The 25,106-nt window shown below is 39.4% G+C and overlaps 3 protein-coding genes across 6 annotated transcripts in view; 2 read left to right on the top strand and 1 right to left on the bottom strand.

Annotated features, from left to right (window-relative positions):
- Positions 1-2,782, top strand: part of LOC144652880 (uncharacterized) — a 39,962-nt gene extending 37,180 nt beyond the window's left edge. For all 4 annotated transcript variants that reach the window (XM_078512826.1, XM_078512829.1, XM_078512827.1 and 1 more), the window contains 2 exons: positions 175-850; positions 1,338-2,782. In XM_078512826.1, coding sequence (XP_078368952.1) covers positions 175-850; positions 1,338-1,815 — 1,154 coding nt within the window. In that variant the 3' untranslated portion in view covers positions 1,816-2,782. The remainder of the gene's footprint in view (positions 1-174; positions 851-1,337) is intronic.
- A 1,037-nt stretch (positions 2,783-3,819) lies between these two features.
- On the top strand, positions 3,820-10,797 carry LOC144661305 (sonic hedgehog protein-like). The gene is made up of 4 exons (XM_078522050.1): positions 3,820-3,985; positions 7,570-8,028; positions 8,565-8,768; positions 9,182-10,797. Exons 1-4 carry the CDS (start codon positions 3,931-3,933, stop codon positions 9,706-9,708), a joined length of 1,245 nt encoding a protein of 414 aa, XP_078378176.1. The 5' UTR covers positions 3,820-3,930; the 3' UTR covers positions 9,709-10,797.
- A 615-nt stretch (positions 10,798-11,412) lies between these two features.
- LOC144652707 (synaptotagmin-7-like) lies at positions 11,413-21,386 on the bottom strand. Its single transcript, XM_078512759.1, has 4 exons — positions 20,431-21,386; positions 19,399-20,315; positions 14,748-14,880; positions 11,413-12,753 (listed from the first exon to the last, which is right to left on the bottom strand). Exons 1-4 carry the CDS (start codon positions 20,441-20,443, stop codon positions 12,437-12,439), a joined length of 1,380 nt encoding a protein of 459 aa, XP_078368885.1. The 5' UTR covers positions 20,444-21,386; the 3' UTR covers positions 11,413-12,436.
- Positions 21,387-25,106: the final 3,720 nt, after the last annotated feature.

Genomic DNA, 25,106 nt, shown 5'->3' with positions numbered 1-25,106 from the left:
AGACGTACGACTTCACACTGCCGGGTAAATTATCAACGAGTTAAATTCGCGTCATTATCGTCGCAACCACCACAAATATTGTGTTTATATAATGTAGTCGTATGAGAGGGTCTTTTACATACTGTATTATACCGTCCCACGGAACCCTTTTTAAGATTTTACAATTTTCTTCAGGCGCAAGACCACAACTCACGACAACAGCTGAGCCATTGACAACTGAACCAACTCCAACACCAACCAGCTTAGAAACGGAGTTTAACTTCCAAGTGGAAGAAACAGAAGATGGCTTCAAGGCGGAATTGGGACTCCGCCCGGGTGACTCGGTTCGGATTCCACTCGGTCAAGGTTTCCGTGAAGTTCGTATCAAATTCGTCGGGCTTCGGGACGGTGACCTGAAGAAGTCAAAGAGCTCGAAGAAACATTGGCAGAAACGACTTTGCCGAGTGTTATGTGGCATGTGTGAAGGCGAAGGTTACCTTGATATGACTACGGTTAGCAAACGCTTCTTCAAACTGACAAAGATGGGCGATCGCTTCGTCAAAGTAAAAGTTGACGCAGACGAGGGTTTCGTACGAAGACATCTTGAAGGAAGGGAAGTACGCTTCAAAGTAGAGCTGCGAACCCGCGGGACTCGAGTTATGGTTATAAACTACGGGATTATTCTCAGGAGTAGCAGGCATCGGCGCGCTTTCTCTGACAAATACTTTAAGATACCGCATGAAGAGTTGTTTCCAAGGTACCACCAGCACCAGCACGGCCAGTGCATGACGGGGTCGGGTCCAGTGGCCTGGGCCAAAATACTTGGTTACTATGACAACATGGCAGCGAGGACTTCCAATTCAAGTTATCCGTAAGTATTTGTATTTTGTTGTCGTGATTTGGAGCGGCTTTCTAATGACGGTCATAAAACCAAAACCATATTTTCAGTGCTAACTTCACCAAACTAATCAGTACTTCATGTAAGACATTGTGCTAGTGGGTAAGCCCCTTTCGGAGACCCTTTCTTTTGATTGGAAGAAAACAGGTTGCATGAGTTCCAGCATTCAACTGTAGAGTTTAAAGGAAACAGGTTACTGCAAGGGGTTATTCCACTTTCACCCTGCATAAAGTTTTGAAGCCTCCCAAATTTTTAATTTCACAATACGGTATTCCCGTATATTTTGATTCTGTAGCATTTGACCTTCAATTTCTTTCTTAATATTTGCAGTTAGCGAAAATACATTGATGTTGTGTGTTTATGTTCTTTCAAGAGATTATTTTTTGTTGGATGAAATCGAGCTATTGAAACTGTGTTAGATAAATATTACAACTTTAATCATTTTCGTCTTCTTTTACAGACATCTGGAAGGTTTGTCCAAACATCTGCCACTAACAATGGACACACTAGTTGAAAACGTAACGCAGAGAATCTTTCACAAGCTTGGTGCGCATTGTTCGCGGCACGGTGCAGGAGTAACCTCTCCTGCTCAAATGATGCGGATCAGAAAAGTCCTGGGGCGAAAGCTTAAGGCTATTCACAGAGGAAACCATGAAGGAAAGAATGGTCCTTGGACAGAATTGATAACTGACCTCCTTCAGAGGGGGTACCCGGTCATTGTGAGTAAAGAGACAAGTACTCTTGGCGAGCACCACTATATGGTCGCAACAAGAATTCGACAGAGCGCTAAGTACTACAGTTTTTGTCATCGCAAAACTGGTGTATGCTCACCGTGGACTTTACACGAAGAATCACTCGTGTTTGTGCATGAAGAAGACAGTCCTGGAAAATGGGAAAGCGCTGACACGAATTTTGTGGCTGCGGTCATCGAGAAATAAAACAATCTCAAGCAGTCTCATTGCTGGCTTCGCTATCACAGCAGCCACAGACTATACTGAAAACGAAATAGTCATCAACTTGTTTGGTCGCTAAACATGATCTTTGCTAACCTGTGGAAACTATGCTCCATTGGCCATGAAAATATGACTAGAGACTGCAATAAACACATGCGAATGGATGCTCAGACATCTGTGAACAGCGAATCGAGCCGAGCGACTTTGTAAATATTGTAATGTAGCAAAAACAAAAACTTAAACGGCTGGTTTGAAAACAGCCTTGATACGGAAATAAGTTATATTTGAAAAGTCACAATTTATTTTTAGGTGCGTATTTTTCCATTTTATCGCTTGTTGTTTTATGTTGTAACCATTTATTGTGGCATGTTTTAGGGTACGTTGCATAATTCATTTAGCCGTAGAAGCCTCACAGTTTACTCCTCAAGTCTTTTAAGATCGTCACGCAACGCTTCTCCCTACAACCTGTTGCGTGACAAACCATTTTACGACTGTAAAGGAGACTACATAACTCCCAGGATTGATCAACAGTTAATATCTCATTACAGTAACAAAACATTTTCTAGTAGATAGGTAAAGAGAATAACGAATATTGTCAATCACGTAATGTTGTATTTATGTAAGGAGAGTTACTATTTCAGTCGTTCTTGGATCCTTTCGCTTGAGCAATTGGTAAAGTATTCAGTTTCCAACCTGGTAGTCATGCTTGTGTAGGGTTACATAGTCTATAACGACGTCGCCCACGAAAGGACCCAGTTGTTTTTGCTTGTTGTTTCACGCCAAACAATGGGCAAAAATACCTTGCTGCTTTTGCGGGCCATCAACGACTCTGTATAAATATTCTTCTTTTCTAAAAAGGTGTCGTGTCTGATCTGTGAACATTTTTGCCGGGGGACCGTACGGTCCTTTTTGTAATTACCTCAAATAAAAGAAAATAAAACCAATGAAATAACTCCGGAGTGAACACTCGTGAATTAATTACACTTGTTGCTTAGTGACATGACCTATCTCTATGACGACAAGCTTGACGTAATGACCGAACTATTCTCCCGCGAAAGAAGGCTTAGGATGGAGCCAGAGGGAGGGTGGCAGGGGCTTGGAGTAAGGCTTTAACAGGTGACAAAGCGTTCACTCAAACTTGCTTCAAGTTACGTTGTTGCAGGGTTTTTTTTTTTCATGGCTTTCTTTGAACTTTCTGCTCAAAATTAAAATACCATTTACTATTACGATACGGTTTTGGTTCTACTGTAATCAACCGAAAGTTTGTTTTCCTTTGGGACCTTAAGACCAAATAAATTTAGCCAAAACCGGTTGTGAACACGACCACAACGTCGCGTTCATCTCGAAAAATAGGTAAATTATAGGTGTGTGAAACCATTGATAGTGAAGGCTTGCCAAAAAGGGCCTCTTCCGATCGTGTCCGGAGATAGGTGTTTGGGAAACCGCAGTACAATATCCCAACATTTCGGGGAGTTGCGGTGAGCTCCTGGATCTCGTCCAAGATCGTTGATTATGAATACTGACTTTGATGTCCATTTTAAAATTGAATAATAACAATCTGCCAACACTGCTTCAACAAAATTCACAGGTCCTTGCAGGCGATCCATTAACACTTCCTTTCGGACTGAGTTATTACTGTATCATTTCAAAAGTTAAAACAGCATTTTTTTCCTTTATGTAGACAGTATAGATGGTGTCAATTTTTGAGGAAAAGCAAGCGCGGATTAAGTATACTTAGACTACTTCAGGCAACTGGCTGGATCAGTTTGCAATTAAAATCTTGCGTAAAGTTTTATTTCAATAATCTTTTAGTTGCGTTTTTTAGTAGCAATGACTCCCGACGTTTTGCATCCCTGCCAAAAAACATCTCCAGCGAAATGCAAAACTTGTCTTCCATGCCAGAATGTTGAATAGCGCCACCTGCGAAGCTAAGGGGAACCACGCGAAAACAAATTATCTTTCCTTAATAATTGATGAATTTACACTGTTGGGCGCTGCTGCAAACCTTCGATGCTCATTTCAGCACTTGAGGGAACTTCGCTACCCAAGCACGTTTCTTCACTACCCAGAAACAGACCTTATCCCAGCTCATAGCCCACCATGAAGGCGCTGATAGCAATAGTGCTTGTGATAGGTGTCCCTGTGGCTTTAACAAGTAAGTAGTATTATCTCGTTATTGCTGTGTTTTATTTTACGGTTTGATCTGCCTGGTGTTATTTAGGCGTTGGCAGCCGCAAAGAGCTTAGCGTCTTGTTAATCCGCAACGGGGTTCTATACAAACATCACTCTACACGGCCAGGTCTTTTTTAATCTTTGGCAATGCACCGATGAGATTAGAAGTCCAGAAAAACGGCCAAGCACGCCATTAGCGGATGAATGTTGATAATTCGTGAGCGTTAGACGTTTTTTGCTCATTCTAAGAGCTGCGACACCTGTAATTTTGAAGAAGGATCTAAAATATGTTAACCGATGCGCCCTTAGTTGCACCAAGGCTTTCACTTCTATTGAAATTCTTTTGGCTGCAATTTTATAACATTATCACTATTTCGCGTTTTGAATTTTGACAAATATAGAAATTTCGAGAGAGCTCGTGGTTGCAACAGTGCAGCTAATCTTTTAACTTACATCTTCGCTGCTATTTGAACCTGAACACCGCTTAGTAAACTGTTCAGCCTGCTAACGTTGCTAACGCAGACACTTGCCAAAACAATCGGTTTTGTTAACCTCTATTTACGCCACAAAAAACCGTTTGCGGCGTGAGACACCGGCTTTCGCCAATAAAGACGCCTCGGCACTATTGCAGTCGGCGGTAGCCCGTATCCGCCGAATTTCCTTCCTGTGTTGAAAAGACAAAAAGGCATTGAACGTAAAGGTGGATTCTCACTGGCGCGTAATTTTATTTGCGTAAATAAAAAAAGAAGAATGTATTGCGCTTGAGTTTGCGAAAAATTTGGCCATGTTCAACTTTTATCACAGACACTAGCAGCTGAAAACGTAGGCTCGATTAGGGCTTTCCACAAGTTGCTCGGCAACTTTTTGGCAACTTTTCATGATTCGAGCAACTTTTTCCCCTACGAGCAACTTTTTTCCTCTCGAGCAACTTGTTGCATTTTGAGCAATTTCCAGACCGAAGATCTCCGAAAATTTACCGAGTGTTCTTCAAAGACAATACGAACGTTTCCGAAGATTTACGAAGTTTGCCGAGGACTTTCGAGGAACATCTAAAGTCATTTCAACTTTCGGCTCATTTTGCATTAATTAAAACATTACAAAAACTCGTCAGCAAACATGACGTCATTGATATCTCCACGATTTTTCTTAGTTAAATCTTTGTTATTTAACAAATTTTCCCCTTAATATGTTATTTAGACACTTCTTTTGCTGTAAAATTACATAAAACTGCTTAGAAATCTTACCCTAAAAGAGAAATTAGCATATATTTAGAGAAATTAACTTGATTAGAAGCAGCGTTTTGGATTTTTTGGAGCAACTTTCGAGCAACTTTTATTATCAGAAGCAACTTTTTTGGATTTTTGGAGCAACTTTTGAGCAACTTTTTGAGAAATTACGGGCAACTTTTTGGAAAATCTCGTGCAACTTGTGGAAAGCCCTAGGCTCGATTTCCAGCCGCTTTTCCGGAAAATGAGCCCGCGCTCCTCCCCCCGAAAGCAAGGAACAAAGACCGGACTCGAGGAGGCGGCGGAAATCGAGCCTACTGAAAACGCAGACTGTTTGCAACGGTGGCCGAATCCACCTTAATGTTGGATTTCCACTGACGCGTAATTTTTTACGTGCGTGAAAAAAATTAAAGACAATTTATGAACGACTTGCGTAAACGTGTACGCAATTCGTTCATACATTGTCTCTAAACTTTTTACGCACGTAAAAAAAACGCGTCCGTGGAAATCCACCTTAACTGACAAAAACAACTTCATTTTAAGAAATATCACGAGAACTAAAATTCTTAACTTACATCGAATTTTTTCTGCGGTTTAAGTAAGGCGATATTGCTAAGTTTTTTTGCTTAACATTTTTAAGCGGGGAAGGGGAAGGAGTAGGGAGATTATTATGGACTGGTTAACAAGAGAAATTATAAATACACAAACGAAGATTGGACGGAATTCGGAGTTCTAGGGATGGGGGACTGGAGGCCAACATGGAAGAGCGGAAGTGGGGAGCTTCGGAAAGTGCTCAAATCTTTAAATCCGCAACTGCCGGGGAAAATTTCTAAAATAACGCACAAGATTAAATAGCGTCCTCTTATTCATGATGAATTGCATTGCAATACTAACTTTCTAAAATGTTCCGGATCAATGAGAAGTTAGGGACTGGTCAATAAGCATCACGGGGGGGGGGGGGGGGGGGTGGGCCGGAGCAATTGGAAAAGTGGTGGCTCAAAAATTTGTGACCCACCCCTTCCGTCTGGCTCAAAACTGACTAACCCACCCCTGACAGGGGGTTGAAAATTACATGACCCACCTCCTTTGCTAAAAAAAAAAAAAATCAAGGGACCTATTATTTCTTTATCATCTGTTAGGGGTTGGAATTTTTTTTTTGACTTCAGCTTTTAAAGTGAAATTCCCTACATAGACATTTTCCCTGATGGACACTGCTGTTCCATGTACGTCTTTTTCCATTTCTTGACACACAAAAGAAGGATTAATTTATCACTTCTCATACTAGCCTTTTGTAAGTTCTCCACATATCTGTGTGTAAAGTCCATGGAGAAATTTAGACACAAACATATGCAAAAAACTGAATCAGTATATGATATTAATTCATAATCAATTATTGAAAAGTTCATATTTTTTATACAGAAATTAATAACATAAAATACAACCACTGTCCATCATTCATATTTGCAAATTGTTTGAGAAAAGAGTTTACTGGTATTAAAAGGCCTAAAGCCCAGCGTGAATCTATGAAGGTTGAAGAGGGTCAGGTAAAACTGATGATATGATTATAAGCCATCTAGGGGGGGGGGGGGGTCAGGGGGGCATGCTCCCCCGGGAAATTTTTATATTTGGGCCTTTTGAAATCGCTAGAAATTGATTTAAAACTGCTTACATGGAGAAATTTATCAATTTTATATACTGATGAATACAACTTTTCTTGGAACTATAACAGTTAAAAGTTAGTGAAGAAATAAGATGACCCACCCCCTACGTGTAGATCAAAATTATATAACCCACCCCTTTTCGAGGGCTCAAAAACTGATAACCCACCCCCTTTCTGCTCCGGCCCACCCCCGTCCCCCCTGTACTTATTGACCAGTCCCTTATAATTTTGATCTTTTATTTCCAAAACCCCGGCCGCCATGTTTATTATTGATAAAGTTTGGTAGCAGTTCTCATCTGGGACGCGTATTTCCAAAGACACTTGTTCTAAATCAGTGAGCGTGCGTGAAAAATGTTACATTTTTTTCTTTTAGAGCAGTTTTCAATTGAGTGTCGGAAAAACCAAAAGCAAAGTAGTCACTCTGGCCAATCACGAAGAACACAGACAATCCAGTAAACCAATCAAAACTTGAAGCAAATACATGTTGTCGGCGCAAAGCGCGGGAAAACGTGCGCGAGCGAGTCACGATTGATTTTGGTTTCAATTCTGATTGGCTGAGGAAGTGGCGCCAGATTTTTAAACCAATCACTAAGCGTAGCAATGCAAAATTAAAGCAAACCCAAATAACTTTCGACACTTAAGTGAAAACCGCTCTTACCTCTGTACAAACTGTTTTTACAGGAATGCTGCCACAGTTTTCGATCCTTCAAAAGATGTATCTTGGTAATATAGATTATGGCGGAGTTTACAGCAGTGTTGACGTGAAGGAATACGTTTTTAGAGAGGATACAGAGAAACGTGTCCTTCCCCCCAACGCCACATGCATACTGCGCATGAGCGCCGTGTTAAACGTCACAACCGAGCAGCCTGGGAGTAAGAAAGGTTATAAAGACTTTTATTATTTCCATAAACGAGACGAGCTTTTGAAGTACCTCAAGAAAATGTACGGAGAACCAGTTGAGTCCAACAAGACGAAAACGTTTAGTGGGCATGTGGGAATAATGTTCATCAACATCACTGGGAGCGAGGCGAGTGATGACTGCAGTGTTCTTCTGTGGAACGGAAACGGTTTCCATCAAGGAAAAGGTCTGCTTAGACACAAGGATCTCTATTCTGCTCAGCTGTGGGCTGCTCCTACAGGTATTTGTTGAACAAATGTTAGAATCACTAGAGAGAAGTTGGCAATCAGGAAATGGGGCAGAAAGGAGGGAAAGGTCGAGAGTTGGTAGTGTGTAGTGTTGCAAAACAAAGAGATCCGCTGAAACTATCTATGGCTTTCTTCCGTGCAGTTTTTCTACTTTAATTTTCTTCCATGAACCGTTTTTTTCTGTTTTGTGATCTTTTAAGAAAATGACTGATTTCATACAGTCTCATAAATTAGCTCAAAGTTTGATGGTAGCTGTCTGTAAAAGAGTTCCATCATAATTGAATGAAGCAATTGAGTATCAGCGCAGTTCGCTTACTAGCTAGCTGTTTTTTGTAGTACGTAAATCTTGGTAAGAAAAACGCGACCAAATGTCTTGTATTAAATGCCTCCTCTCCAAACTAACGTTGTGCAACACCGAAAAAAAGAAGGGGACACGAACAGTATACAGGTATAAAGTAACTTTGCAAGTAACCCAAGATTATAGCTAGTGATGTGATATTAACATCTGCATATTTTCTCTTCGCTTCAGCTGGCTGTGTAATCGATGTGAATGTCAAGCAGTCCGGTGGAACAACATGTTTCCCGGCCAAGTCTCAAGTTGAGCTCAGATCTGGAAAGAAGATTGCCATCAGTGACTTGGCTATTGGCGACACAGTCAAGACGTTTACTAAGAATGGTGAAGTTGTGTTCAGCCCTGTTATTACTTTCCTGGATCAAAATTCCGACTACAAAGGTGAGATTTGCCATATATATAATAAATTTTTGTCAATTCGTACCTCTAAATGTCTCTTATTACACGAACATCGTGATAAAACCCAAAATACCATGATTACAAGTTTTTTTAAACCCCTCTAACACCGAAATCGCTAATTTCTATCCTAAAATTCTTGAGCGCGGTTTCCGATTGCCGCCAAAGGCTCAGTTCAAACAAATTTATCTCCCCCCCCCCCCTCAAAAAACCGTTGCAACTCCCAGTCACCTTCTACCTTGGTTTTACGGTTCCCGGGGGAAATGGCGGGGTCGTTGAGAAAAGGGGAGGGGAGGGAGGGGGCGTGGAGGAGGGGAGGGTGAAAGGGACGCAATATAATGATACGCTGAAATTAAGATAATTAATGAATCTAAATTTTTGTTTCTCTTTGTTTACAGGTCACTATTACACCATCACGACTGAACACAAAGAACTGACCATCAGCGAAGCTCATCTTATTTTCAAGGTCGGAATATTACGCGGTCCCCTTGGACAGCATACCTGCCGCTCAGTGCACGCGTCCCAAATCAAACCCGGGGACTACATTCTCGTTCAGGCTCCACAGTGCAAGGGGCCCGTCTTTGACCACGTGATAGCGGTCTCGAAAGCTGAAAGGGTGGGAGCCTTTGCACCAGTTACCCAGGAAGGGACCATGATAGTGGACGGAGTTTGGGTGTCGTGTTATGCTGACATTGCGGACCACGATTTGGCTGATTACCTTATGACGCCTTTGAAGAGCTTCTATGGCTGGGCCCCTCAAATGCTAGGGGCCAGGGGCAAGTATGCGCATGGGTACCTAAAACGAGTCCTGCGTCCCATTGGTACAATGGTCTTTGGAAAGGACATGTTTTATCAGGGGCCAGACAACGAAGTGATGAGAGGAAAAGAAACTGTTACTTCAGTCTTTGACTGGGCTAAAGAGTGATTTCTTCTTTTATAACCCAACCAGGAAAAAGAAAAAGTGAAGTGAAGCTGAAGTACTTTTCAGGGCTTGTAACTTAGTTTTTAGAATTTTAGTTTTTAACTCAAGTTGTAATTTTAACTTTTTGCTTGCAACTTTCCTTTTTTTAGGTATTTTTACTGTGTTGCGCGTTTGAGCATATCCACATGTTATTTGCACATGCACTTGCATGCAAAAAAATTAAAAAACATGCAGTAAAACGATCAAATGTAGATTTTCTGATACAAGCTACAAGCGTTAGATCTTCATAAAGCGAGTTTAAGGTTTTATTATATCCAGACCGTTGTGCAATTTACTTATGGTTAGCATATCAGAAGTAAAAACCAAAGGATGCCTGTTTTTTAGTTAGTATTTTTTTTTTCTTGCATTTTTTTAATGTGAGCTGATTAAACAGCCTTGCAACGTCAAAAGTTGGCCGATTTGAGATTACAAGAAACTAACAGAAATGACAAAATGGAAAGCAGCAGAATGTTGTGAGAAATGGATTTTGAGGTGTATCAGGAAAGATCTGCCGGGAGAACGAGCTGGTTCCATTTTCGGCAAATGTTCGAATATTCGAAGAAACAAACTGCATATAGCAGTTCTGTGTTCAGTGTAAGGCTTCTCAAAGAGCTCATGAGCTTTCGCATAAGGGCTGGTAAGCAAACACGAGATTGTCGAGATTGAGTTTGATTGTGTGAAGCTGCAGGGCCCTAGGCAAGGGCGTGTTTATACAAGTACTTGTGAAATTTTTAGTCTCTTTTGAGTATTTACATCAAGCATGTGCAGCTATATGTTATCTCAATGTTTTTTACTTATTTCATAAAATTAAGTCACGATATAAGCTAAGTACGTTATAACCATAGCATGCATGGTACATAGCTTGATGAAAAAACAGCTAGCCGTCCAATTATAAAGCAGGCGTTATATAATCGTTATTTTAATTTTAAATACACGCTGTTTTATATCATAAGGAAATCACTGTTTTTTTTTTTGTGGGCGATTTTTGATGTAATTTAGGGACAAGTCTGATTGTAATAAAACTTGAAATAAAAAATTGCTACTGAAGCTTATATGTGGTAGACAGCGTTTTGCTCAATTTGTTGTGGATTTCAGTAATAATATCCTTGTATAGATCAAAGTCTAGGAAACTACAAGGATATATACTCGAAGGTTTCGACCTACCTTATTATAGGAAACTAATTCTCCCGTAACATAATTAGACTTAAAGTCTTTTAATTAACGCGAATTGGAGGGAAATTTCTTTTGAATAAAGGAAATTAACGCGAGGGACGGGGCAAACTTTCAAAATGAAGAAAATTAATGCGATATTTGATGTTTGGCTGTAATACCGCTCTTCTGAAAGGAAGAATAATTTGAACATTGTAAAAAACTGAAAAAAAAGTGTACGGAAAATATATTTTTTGTTAGTTTCTTAGTTTCTCTATGTATTCGGACAGTATCCAGTATTTGCAATGAAATTAAGGTCTTGGAAATTAAAAAAAGTCTGGGAAATCAACGCTCGCAAAAGTTAACGCAACGTAAATAAACGCGAACGTTGAGAACTCACGTTAATTACATGGAGTGTTAATTTATAATAAGGTATTTCCATGACAAGCAATTAACGCAGTATAAAGTAAACTAACCAAACAGAACGTGTTTAAAAGAAGATGTAAATACAGAGTCAAGTTTTTTTTGCAAAATTTATTCTACTTTCTACAACCCTCCCATTTCCTTAATAGCAATAGCGAAAAGAACACTTTCACGTGATCGCTAATCAGACTACTCGATCGCCAGCGATCGCAGCGAAAATAAAACACACCCTCCGTCTGAGATCGTCAGCGAACGAGGTATTCCTGATGTATACTAAGGACTAGTGGTAAGTAGTAGCTAAAGGGCTTGAATTGATCTATCTACAATAATGAACACTTTTAACTTGAGAAAGTCTGAAAGGGCCAACGGACAATACAAAGAACCGGATCCTGGTGGATCTGATCAGCAAATTGTTTACAAATATGGTACTTAGCAAAATGAATATTCAAACGCTGTGCGCGCGCGTTACACGTTTCAACCCTTATGGGTTTCTGATGAATACGAACAAATTAAAAAACAGAAAGGCTGACCGTACGGTGGAGGGATATACAAGTTCAATCCCTCCACCGTACGGTCAGCCTTTCTGTTTTTTAATTTGTTCGTATTTACAATAAACATTTTTTTTTCGTTTAAATTCAAATTAAATCTTCTTTCTAGAGTTTAATTAAAATAGTTTATTATAAAGTTTGTCCAACAATTGCAGTTTGCTAAGCGACCATTTTTTAACCGAAACTCAGAGGCGAACATTAACACGATAACATTGTTAGATTTGTTCTGCGTCAAATTTTACATTTAAGATTTATATAAATAACGCTAACCAATGTGTTGAAACAAATGCCAAATAACGGCAATACAAGCAGACAAATGCTTACTTTTAAATAACTAACTAGAGTAAATGGTATTTCCATACAAAACTTTAACCCTTAAAAATCCGAAAGTATGTTATAAAATTCAATTCATTGTTCTTCACAAAACTCTTATAGTGCAAAATGCGACAGGTCTAATTGTTTCAGCACAAACCAGTGGTCGAGCTGATCTATTAAACGTAGTTAACCACTGTTTTTTCTAATTCTAAATACACGACTTTTAAAGCTAAACGATCTGTAGGAACGAAAACAATTTATTCAACAAAATATTCCTGGATAGCGTGCCACTGCTCAATTTCAAGGTGAGGTTTTTCCATTACTTGTTCCCAGTGCTTGTACTCGCTCTCGACATTCACGCAATACCCAAGATGCACCGTGCCTAACGCTACGTCACGCATTCTACCACGGTGCTTGACTTTGAAGATCAGCGTGACTTGGGGTAGTTTGTCCGCGTGCATGTCGAACACAAACACTTCACTGAAGTTCGGTGTCAGAGTGTTATGCGCGGTCTTTGTTGTGCGAGTGCTCAGCTTTCTACCACAGAAGGTGAGTTCGAGTTTAACAAATGGATCTAAAATAAAGGAAAAATCGATATTGGGCTATTAATATCCGCACCCCCTCTGTTGAGGACAGGTCTTTTCAGGCCTTTCATTCTTACCCCCAAAGAAATCCGTTAAAAACGTCTAAAATGCCTTATACCCCAATGAAATTCTTTGAAAATGTGCTTAACCCTCACGAATTCCATTAGAAACACGTTCTTACTCCTAAGAATTACATAACTTTTCACCCATTCCCCCTGAAGAAATCCCTTATATTTTTGTCTTACCGGCCTAAGGAAATCCACGGATTTTTGCCCTTACCCCCAAAGAATTCCACTGTTCCTCAACAGGTCGGGAGCAAACATTTTATGCAATAGCCCATTAGAAACGACTGATAAGAAAAATATGATAGAACTCATACAGCTTAAAGATAGGTAGCTAGTTCCAAGCATGGCAATGTAACAGAGGAAACAAATATTGTAAATGAAAATAACATAATGAAGATGAAGTGTTCAACATGACTCGAGCATGGGACAAAGAAAAATTCTGAGTCCCCGATGGGAATCGAACCCATGGCCTCCCAGATACCGGTTGGGCGCTCTAACCAACTGAGCTACGAGAGACTCGTTGTGAGCTGGGCCATTTTACTAGGTTGATAAGTGACACGCGCCCTGCATACTGCTAAGATCAGCAATGTCGAATTAATCAAGTTTGTAGTTAATAATAAAGATGGTAAATTTTAAGCTCGGTAAATATATAATGAAGATGAAGTGTTCAACATGACTCGAACATGGGACAAAGAAACATTCTGAGTCCCCGACGGGAATCGAACCCATGGCCTCCCAGATACCGGTTGGGCGCTCTAACCAACTGAGCTACGAGAGACTCGTTGTGAGCTGGGCAGTTTTACTAGGTTGATAAGTGACACGCGCCCTGCATACTGCTAGGATCAGCAATGTCGAATTCATCAAGTTTGTAGTAAATAATAAAGATGGTAAATTTTAAGCTCGGTAAATATATAATGAAGATGAAGTGTTCAACATGACTCGAGCATGGGACAAAGAAAAATTCTGAGTTTCCGACGGGAATCGGACCCATGGCCTCCCAGATACCGGTTGGGCGCTCTAACCAACTGAGCTACGAGAGACTCGTTGTGAGCTGGGCCATTTTTAACATGTTCACAAAATTCCAAAATTCCAGGAGGCAGACCAGTTGCAGAGGCGGCGGAAGGATTTGAAACGTGGGGCGGGTGGAGGGCGCATACTTCTACCTATATTTCCTAAAATTGTTATGCGTAGTTGACCTTTCCTAGTAGCGTTTTTGGGAGAGGAGTTTCGTTGAAAGTCTTATATGATATTATTTCGCCAAGCACGATCTTGATGAAACGATTTGTGAAAAGATCACGAGACTGAAAATCTTGATAAACCAATTTTATGCTGCGCTAACGATACCTTCGGCACTGGAATGTTGGGGGGAGGGCAATGTGGGGGCCCCCTGCCCCCACCCCCTGCTCCGTCGCTATGAGTTGGCTGTATTCAAAGCGTGACCGAGGATTTGCACTCGGGACGACCGAGAACAAATTCAGCTAGTGGTAAGGTGGAGGGCCTGAACTCATAACCTCCGGATTTCAACACCATCGCCCTAAAACACTCTGCCACGCTGTCTTCTCAAATGAAAAATGAAGGCACGATGGCGAAATAGTTAGTAAGAAGTCCAGGGACTAGGCGTGGCCAGTCGGGGTCATTGTGTTGTGTTCTTGTGTGAGACACTATACTCTCCAAGTGCCTCTCTCCACCCAGGTGTATAAATAAGTACAGGCGAATTTCTGAGGCACCTGATAAAGTAAACTGCTATTGACTAGCCTTCGATCCAAGGGGAGTTGAAATAACCCAGTACTTAGTAAGGGCTTATTTGCTTCTCGTAAAACATGAAAAAAAAAACCCCGAAAGTTGGTCCTTATTTGAACTTCAAAGATTAACCTCTCTAGCGTGAACTTCAAAATCTACTTCATGTAAGAAGCTCTTACTTAGTTTCCCACCACTTGCAATTGGCTGTAAACCTCTGGCGCAGTTTAACTTGACTGTAAGTTTCTGGTCAGTTGGGTTGTTGCACAACGAAATCGACAGCTCTCCGAGTTCAGAGGGAGAATCCACAGGTTCCTGCAAAACAAACAATGTTAAAAGGGGTAGCTGAAAGAGATTAAGCAAGCTAAGCTTTCTGCTCAAATACTACACTGCCTGCCGAAATATTAAAAACAAGGACTAAAATATGTTGTGCATTATTCTTTTTAAAATAACGGCCTTTGTTTTTGAGCTACATCTACTCAAAAAGTCCTATTTTTTGGTGTTTTTATGGTTTTGATCTTAAATTTCTTTAATTTTCTTCGGTGAAATTTTTTTAAATTCTCCCAACGGATTGAATCTGATGAAAAGTAACTTTTAAAAACAAAAAAAGTAGGGGTTGTCCAGGTCGTTTTTGCGTTTTTGGTTATTTTGTGTTTTTTTGACTAAGCAAAAAAACTGGCTTACAAATTTTTTTTAAAAAACGGCAAAAAGGGCAGTTAAAAAGGTATCACATCTACGACAAATTTTAAGGAATTTCACCGAAGAAAACTCTAGTAAATACCATGGGAAAATTTCTATTTTCGCCCGAATAACAATTACGTCATCAGAATAGAAATTGTTCAAGATCGCTATTTGAGCATGCGCGAACTTTCGAACCATACGAGTTGATGTGTAAAGACGAGCGTTCCCCGTTGTTGTCGGTTTTTGTGCGAATATCTGTTAACCAAAGGTTAGTTAGAGACATACCTTAATCCTTTATGTAGCAGAATCTCTGAAATTCTGCTCGAAGTATCTCACAATCGCGGAGACTATTCTTTATTTTCTCTTTTGCTTTCGATCGTACGAACTTTACAAAAGCGGCCAGAAGCACCGCGGACGTTGTAAACACCTTTTTAGGGTGTTGTAAACTCTTTTATCTGCTCAACACAGGAAAGCACGGGTATTGCTTCATTGGCAGGAAGCAAGTCTCGCGTTTTCTCGCCGAAAATTTCACGCTCGCGTGAAGCCGCCATGTTTGTTTTGATTTGCCGGCATTTCAAGCTCGTACCCATTCTTCGCGCGGTCAAGAAACCCTATGGAGCCACCTTAAAAGAGGCTTTGTCAGGGATTTTACCAGATTTTTGAACAGCCAGGATTCCTAAAAAAATTTCGCAGGAAACCTAAAAATAATGGTCTATTTTTATTAAAAATTGCTATATTAGAGCACTGAAACTGTTAACGAGCGTTTTTGGCTGCGGATGGCTAGGATGGAAATGGATTTTAACTTAACAAAGAGGCTTAACTTTTCAAGTTGTAAGCCGTAGCTTGATTTCTATCTGCAAATTAAAGTTATATCTTCTTTTAGATATTCAAATATAATGTTTTTCATGGGTTTAAGTTGTTTAGACAAAAAATCTGCAAAATGTCTGTGGCTTAGCTACTTTAAGCAGTTTCGCATTCTTCGTTATCCTGTCGATCTTTACATGTAAGGCAATGCTCGATTTCTTTTTAAAATTTGTGTTACAAGGTCTCATGACCCTATAAAATGTTTTCATTATTTTTGGAAATATTTTCTTTAATTTGGGGAGGTGGATAAGTTAATTTTCAAGAAATAGGTGAAAATAAAGGTTTACGTGTAGTTATAACATTGAAAATTAGAAAGTCGAGTTAATAATCTGAAGTATTTTTGTATCTGGGAAGTCGATTCTCTCGGTGTTGTGTATATATGAACACCTAATTAGAACTGCCACTGCAACTAAACTAAAACTTGCTTGTCTTGTGAAGCAAACACAATAGCGTGACTGGTGTAATGGCGTGACTGGCATAATAGCGTGACTGGCGGTGACAGGCATAATAGCCTGGCGTCAGTGTTATTTTTTTTCGTTAGGCCATCCCAATAAAATGTTTCGTTTCCCATCGCCCGACCGGCGCATTTTTTTCGAAATGAAAAAAAAAATCCAGATTCACTAGCCAAAGAGGCAAGTATTTTAATTACAAGCACACGATCTGGTTTTATAAACAAAAATTGGTATGATGTGATGTCCTTCTTTATTTAACATCGATTCTAAGTTTTTCAAAGGCTGTTTCTCGCCAAGGGCATTAACGATTGTTCTAACATTCTCAGAGCGATCGACTAAAACAAAAATCTTTCGTTTCTGCATCTCCTGGCTTCTTATATGAACCCAGACTCCTTAAAGTGTTCATTCTTTTTTTTGCCCGACCGACCGACCTATCATCACAAGAGTCGGGGCGATGGGAAACGAAACATTTTATTGGGATGGTCTTATGATTTTTTTTCTCGCTCATTTGAATCAGTTCTCACTATTGCTGTAGGTACACTCTTTTTTATATAAGAATACAGTTTTTCTGACCCAGGCTGAATATTCTTATTTTTCTGCCGATTATAGGCTGAAAATATTTTTATGAACATTCTTAGAAAATACCGTTTGACATTTTCCGTTTTAGCAAGTATTGGGTAGTCAATTACAAGTGTTTGGTGTCCAGATCTGTATCATGTTACATTGTGCATATGTACCATTGCTTTTTGTTGCAGCCTGGCCGTTTTGGCTTTAAACAAAGCATTCCTCCCAGAGATAAAGTGACGGAAATGAAATACCTGATTTTTTTTCAACTAAAAATTATATGCTTTTCAAAATCTCAGCCTCGGGTTTATTCTTAAAATATTCTTAAAAATTCGCAAATTTCAGCCTGGATATTCTTATAAACTAGATTCTTAAAAAATAAAAAAGAGTGTACTACGTATACGCGGAAACTATTCATGATGCTTTCCTCGGTTTTTGGCCCCCAGGCTGACATGTATTTTTCAAGCAGAACTAAAAAAAATACTGAACTAATATTGTCTGATTGAGCGCCAGATTCTCAAAACGTACATGAAAACACAAGGAGCTTAAAACTGAAGGGGGCTCGAAACAGCCAAAGTATGAATCGAAGAGCCACTGTTTTCCACTTTGTAGTCAATTTTATTATTGCTTTAAAAACAACAGAGACAGAAAAGTCTGATTGATATGGTGTCAGTTCCAAAGGCAGATAATAAATCAACAGAAAACACTTTAGACTGAGTGACGAAGTAATAATTGTTTTTGTGGCCTCGAGGCCAAATTGGAAATCTAATACGTATTTCGAAATGGGCCATTTAATGTGCGATCTTTTAATTGTAACAATTAATTAATAATCATTGTGTATTGTTTATTCTTTACTCTTTTGTGCATTAAAGTAAAAAACGTGTTGGAATTCTGTCCTTTGGTAAAAGCTTTTAACTTAAACTTGTCATTTACCCTGTTTGGTCAAATCGGAAAACTCTTTGTCTATTTTATCACTTGGGAAAGCACAGTGAAATGACAGTGTTAAATAGCGCAGAACGTAAAACAGAACAGGATAGACGTAAAACCAGAAAAATGTAAACAATATTGCAAATTGTGTGATAATCTTACTTTAAATTAAACCGAATTCCAAAACCATAGAATGTTTCTTTAATACATAAGAATGTGTGAGCTACGCCTAACTAAAGAGCTATGCACTGAAATGTTAAAAATGTTGCCCTGCCAACTACTTTAAAAGCTCTTAAAAAGTAATCTGTATATTTTCCTTTGTCTGAAATTGAACTTAAATGCAATATATTATTGTTCAAAAAGTTTCCTGTTTTAATTAAGACCCTCGCTTTGCAGATTATAGCAACGCGAACCTTGAGAATTGTAGCTAGCTGCTGTTATCGCTCACCACTGTAAGGGTGTTCCGCGAAAACGCCTTTAATACGGTGATCGATGAGAGGTCGAGTGCATTTCAGCTTACAAACAATAACAAATAACACTTTTCGAATTTAAAGTCCCTTTTAGTGCTATGTCATGTGATGGCTCAATTTAATTAGGTAAATCTAAACTTTTTTTGTCCATGAACCCTCTTTAATTCTAACACGAGTCCAATCATATCGGAAAGTAAAATGACATGCAGAAAACTATGCTTATAACTGTTCATCGTCATTTCAGAATGTTACTTGTGTTTCGCAAAGCAGAACGTATTTTTCCAGCAAACAGGAAAACTTAGTCTCTGCGTCACGTTTGTTGTTTTTCTGACGTGCTTTCATTGTCTTCTGCAATCTCGTACTTTGAATGTTTTTTTTTTTTTTTATGACAAGTATCGTCTGACGATTATTAAGGTTTTTTACCTCTCGAATACAGCTATAATTTTATTTAAGTTGAAGTACCTTTTAAAATTGTTGGGTATAAACTAAAGAACAGGAAAATTAAAGGAAAAAAGGAAAGACAGATTCATGATTAGGTCAAAAAGTTTGTGACACTTTTAACATAGAGTGCGCACCGAAGCGAGAAGCTATTGTGAACTTTCAAAAGATTGGAACGAGGAAAAAATAAAAATTTTGCATCCAGTATTTGTTAAACCCCCTTCATTTAAATTAATTAAGATTCTTCTTTGTTGTTTCCGATATCTGGTTTTCTTATAATCAAATTCTCGATGTTCTAAAGGTATTTTGTACCAAACATGTACATTTGGGAATATTGATTCGAAACTATGCCATGAAAAAGAAAATAAATAAATAAATCGGCAAGAAAGAGTCACGCAATAAAAGTAATTCACGATGTTGTTATTAACCGCACTAACCTCAATATTGCTGTCGGTTTCATCTATTTCCACTGGAACCAAGGCGAGAGTTTGATTTGTTAACTTGTTTGCGGGAAGTTCTTTTAAAGAATATTCCACTTCTCCAATTATTGTGTTTGCGCGATCGTTGAACAGCTGGAAATGCAGCGTACTCTCATGAAGTTTCCCTGCAGTGATCCCGTGCGACTCCAATTTTTCATTAAATTGCGGATCATTTGAATTCTTCACCATTCGCGTTTTCTGTTCCCAAATTTGATTCTTATTGAAACTTAAAGAGGCAATCACTAAAACATCGGGCGGGACATTGTCCTCGGAATTCGCGATTTTTATCCCGCGGGTAACGTAAATCTGCAATAAACGAAATGATTGATCGTAATAAAGTGAAAATTCCAATTTTCCTAGGTTACTGTCAGGAGTTTTCTTGTGAACTGCGACCTTCCTGTGCTGTGGTAGTGGCGAATTTTCTTTCTGGAGTGAATGCTTTTTCGGCGGTGAAAATTTACGGGCAGTTTTTGGCGTTATGTTCTGTACTGATGGCGGAGAAATTGACCCAGTGTTAATAGCAGTCAGTTGGATCCCTGAGCGGCAATCTTCCGCTTTGCGTTTCACGTTGACGCTGTGAACTGTCGGTGACAGATACGTTTGTCCATTTCGATAATCGTCCTTTGAAATGCTTGAAAGGCTGCCGGATCTTTCAGTTCTAATCGGTTGTTGAAGTTGAACGGGGACTGGCTGAGGTATATAAAACGGTGGAATGTCTTGTTTGATAATTGTGCGGGAGCGAACTCGCGGATCAGACGTCAATTTTGTATATTTATAATCGTTGGTCAAGGAACGATGGCGAAAAAACTGTACCAGCAAGTATACGATCACAACGACAAATCCAGCCACTACACCCAAACCGACAGCCAAAACAACTAAAAAATACAGAACGAAAACATGCGGATTAAAGAGCTGTATTATACCATCGACAGTAAATATTGCTAATTGAGGACTGAAACAATTATGCGACATAAGGATTATCGTACTAACCTTGATTGACCATTTAGAAAACTGTTAAACGGTTAGTCGAAGAACATATCAGAGGTAAAGACCTTCACATCTCCTTGCATGGCGATTACACGCAGAAATATTTTCTGATCCTGTCGAAAATATATTTCGAAACTACGTGGTCACATATTGGCGCGCTCGCACATCGAAGTGGTGAAGTTAAAAATAAACTATGTTCCCGTTTTTACGCGTTCTGTGGGCTGTCTGGCTTCCGGTTCATTCCATAACCAATGAAATCACTGAAAACACAATATAAATCGTCACGCAAGAAGTTTTACCGGAAGTGAGCTTTTAGGTGCCAGAACTCGCGCTTCTATTTAAAAATCAAAACCTTTGTTGTATTTGAGACTAATACGAGTAAGTTAGCTATAATATATGTCTCGAATAATTTTCCTATATTTTCGACTTTAATTTTATTTGCAAGCCTATTTATTTTAATCAATTATGGACAAAGATTTCGTGCGTCGGTCTTCCTGATGAAGAAAAGCCTCGCGTGACATCGCAAAATAACGGCGGCTTCGCGGGAAGAACTTTATATCATCTCAAATTTCAAGTATATTTCATATTTTAATATTCAGGCGGGAAATATGGCACGATTAAGCGGTGACAGTTTGGTTTGGTTTGATGACCTTTGATTTTTTAAATACACTGTATAAAATTGGGATTGTAGAGTTGGTCGATGCTTCAAAGTACTTATAATTTAGTGACTAGTTCGTTTACATGTGTAATCGGTACTACAGTGAAGTGAATTAAGTGCTATGCTGTATCTTCAATGAAATCAGGGTACAGACAATAGATTGAAAAGGTAAATAAACAAGTATTTCGCCTGTTGACCTTCGGGCGATCGAAGTCATATTCAACAGAAATAAAACATTTGTGTAAAATTTCAATCAGATAAATTTGTAACTTCTATTTGTTTTCTCCCATTGCCAAAACAGGCGAAATAGAGTATTATTAATCTAAGCGGATGAAAATACTGGGAAAGAAAAAGGCCCAAATGCCCAGGGGGGGTACTCCGGCTTGTAAATGACGGGGATGATCGAAGGATTTTTTTGGGTTTGAAATTTTTGATTCCGGGATTTTTTTGGGTTGGAAAATTTGGCAATTATTTTTAAAACGAACTAAAGTGCCTCGGCGCGGCTTTGGCGTATTTATGGTATGATGAATAATCAAACTCGAGCGTTACATTGCCCCTCCTGGCAATTTAGGGGTAATTTGATAAGGGATTTTTTGGGGGGTTATTTTTGGTCCAGGGATTTTTTTGGGTAATGTCGGAAGACTTAGGGATTTTTTTGGGGTCCTGAGTTTTGCCTTCATTCGATCATCCCCGTCATTTACAAGCCGGAGTACCCCCCCCCCCCCCCCCTGGGCCCAAATGTCAACTAGCATATGGTTTATTTTAAAATTATATGTAAGTTATACGAACCGATAACCATGGATTGAAATACCTGCGTGGTCAGGGACAAATAAAATAAGAAAATAAAAAAAACTTCCAGTTTGTTCGTAACTTGATAAATCTGTACACCACGGTTCTTTTAAATCATTATGCTGTCGTGTGTGTTTTGTTGGCAACTCAAATTAAAGAACATAATTAATCCTTTTCAATAAATAACGAACTCGCCGTAAATTACTCATTTGTAAATAAAGCACGAACTGACGACCGCGTCGCAGAAGCAGGATACAAGAAGATAAAAGACAAGTATCGATCGATCAGGGACCTCATCAGGCGTGTGTTTGCGTTCATTTACAAAAGAAAACCAATAAAACGTGGGTTGTACATCAAGCTCCAGAGGCCTTAACGTTGATGAATGTTTTCATTCACTCTTTTTTCTTGTCAAAGCGGATCCACAACATATTCAGCACATTCAGTGGAGCATGAAACTATTTTGCCACGCTTCGAGACGCCATTTTGAAGCACGTGGGATTGGGAGCGACTGCTGACCCCGAAGGCTCAAATTCAAGATGGCGGATATGTCAGTGCACTCGATCGTAGCCTGCGAGCATGATGCGAGCAGGCTCTCCATTCGGGGGCAACGTGAATATTGAACTGCTCGAGCGCCGAAGGCGCGATCACTCGCGGGATCGCGCCTTCGGCGCTCGAAGAGCTCAATATTCACGTTGCCCCCAAATAGAGAGCCTGCTCGCAGGCTAACTCGATCGTGATCTCGATCGTATTATCTTCCGCAAGTACACACGTACATAACACGATATTGTTATTTTAATGTTCTGTACCAGTTTGGGGCAATGTAAAGTTAATGTAGGTTGTATCTGTTGAACAAGAGTGAGGAGAAAACTCTTATTTTTTTACATTTTCATCCCAGCCTCTGTTACTAGATCGTGTCATTTGAAATACGCCAAACTGGGCATATTTGCGAACTCTGCCGGTCATTGTAAAGGACTTACAGAAATCAAAGTCTCTTCGAGATATCGACGTTTTTGCATGAAGTATGAGTCGAAGGTTTATCCTGTGCATTGTTCTTCGAACTTATCATTACAGTTTCTTTGTAGTTTAGTTTAACAATTTCCTATCTTCGCGGAGGAAATGCAGCCATATAATTTTGTCAAAACTGGCTCGTCCGCGCCGGGTATTTATACACATATTCCTTAACATTACACAAATAAACAGTGCAAATTTCAGCGAGATCCGACAATTCTATACTTTAAAATTTCAAGGACCTTTCGAGGCAGTCGATTACGGCAGCGAAATTAGCAAATGAAACAGCAAAATATGCGTTCCACGCTTTGTTTTTGCGACGCCATATTTGAATTGTTATAGGTAGACCGCTGTTCAATGTGTTCAAGGCCGTATCGTTACGATTGCTCCACGAAAAAGCACGAAAAAAAAAAAATACGGATATTTCAACTACTGTCGGAGAAAACATTGCGCATATAATTGCAGCGTAAACAAATCGTTACACTCAAGCTGCGTTTTGTCTAGGCTCTGCGAGGGTCGGATATCAAGACCCAGGATTAAACAAAAGCCATATATACAGTAAATGTTTCAGTGAATGCTTTCGAATTATATTTGAAGATGAAATACGAAAGAATTTTGCTGTCTTTGTAGATACGATCGCATGTTGTAAAGCCGATTCATGCAACATTGCTGTCAACGCGAAATCTCGTCCCTAACGACCTAGACAGATGACGAATTGTTAACCGCTCCTAAGCTAAAAGAAGCGCGCCCCCATCTCTTGCATTTGTTTTAACTTCAATCATATCTTTGAAAAGAGCGAGTTTTTTGGTATGGTTATTTTTGACGTTTGTAATTTTTAAACGATTAAGTGCTAGATTATTTATTCGTGTTTTAGTTACGCAATCCATTGTTTGTGCGACGCTTTTTATAGATCGCCTTTCAGACACACGTGCGTTGAGATAAGAAAGCTGACATGTCACTTTTAAAATTGTTATATAACGTTTGTAAATGTGACAAGTCACGTTTTTTTTTTCACGAGATCGCAAGTGATCACCCACAGCGGAAAGTAATCCCTTGAGAAATTAAAACAGTCCCTTGAGAAATTAAAAAAGTCCCTTGAGAGTTTACAAATATGTGGTTCCAAATGTTGTTCACATAACCGATCATGACTAATACACCACACGAGTACTACGAGTAACATACGAGTAACACACGGAACACACGGGTACATACGGCTACGTACAGGTAACATACGAGTAGCACACGGATACATACGAGTAACATACGAATACATACGGGTGCATACCAGTTCCTATTTCATTTCACTTTATTTTATCTTATTTTTCTTTTTATTTTATGCCTCCCCGTCTCCCGTCCTCCCCAAGCCGACTTAAGTGAAAATATAAAAAGTTACAGACCAAACACGGCCCCCGGAATTATTGATCTGTTTTTACTTTATCATGGCGTAACAGTGAAAACCAGCAATGCTCTTTGTCCTTTGGGCTCGCCACGCAATCTTTTTTGGCGGGGAGAGCGATGGAGAAACGCGTTACATCATGACCATTATTTGATTTTTTCGATTATAGATTTGTTACTCGTATGCTACCTGTATGTACCCGTAAGTACTCATATGTTTTGTTTGGTTTACTTATGTTGCACAAAATAAAATTTCAAAATAAAATAGGGTGAAGTGAAATTGGAACTGGTATGCACCCGTATGTGTCCTTATGTTACTCGTATGTTACGGGTAAGATTGTAAAGATGAGCTATTGATCTTATAACATTTCAAATTCTTGACTTTTTTACTAGTAAATGGTTTTGTGTCGTACTTTTTCGTTGCGTGACAGTGAAATCCAGCAATACGTCTTGTCCTTAAGCCTGGTTCTCATATGATCGTCCCGATCGTCTCTGTCGCTTCTGTCGCTTCAAAAAGTGTGCTTGCTCCAATCACCTCAGACTTTGCAAACGACAGAAGCGACAGAGACGATCGGGGCGATCATATGAGAACCAGCCTTTAGGGCTCGTCGCGCAACCTTGTTGAGAGAAAGGGGGTGGGGGAGCATAAAATAAAAATGAAAAATAAGATAAAATAAAGTGAAATGAAATAGGAACTGGTATGCACCCTTATGTATCCGTATGTTATTTGTATGTATCCGTATGTTACTCGTATGTATCCGTATGTTACTCGTATGTTACCTGTATGTACCCGTATGTTCCCGTATGTTCCGTGTGTTACTCGTATGTT

This window comes from Oculina patagonica, chromosome 1 (genome assembly GCF_052425735.1).
Source record: "Oculina patagonica isolate OP01 chromosome 1, crgOcupat, whole genome shotgun sequence".
NCBI lineage: Eukaryota > Metazoa > Cnidaria > Anthozoa > Scleractinia > Oculinidae > Oculina > Oculina patagonica.
This window is presented reverse-complemented; position numbering and strand designations above follow the sequence as displayed.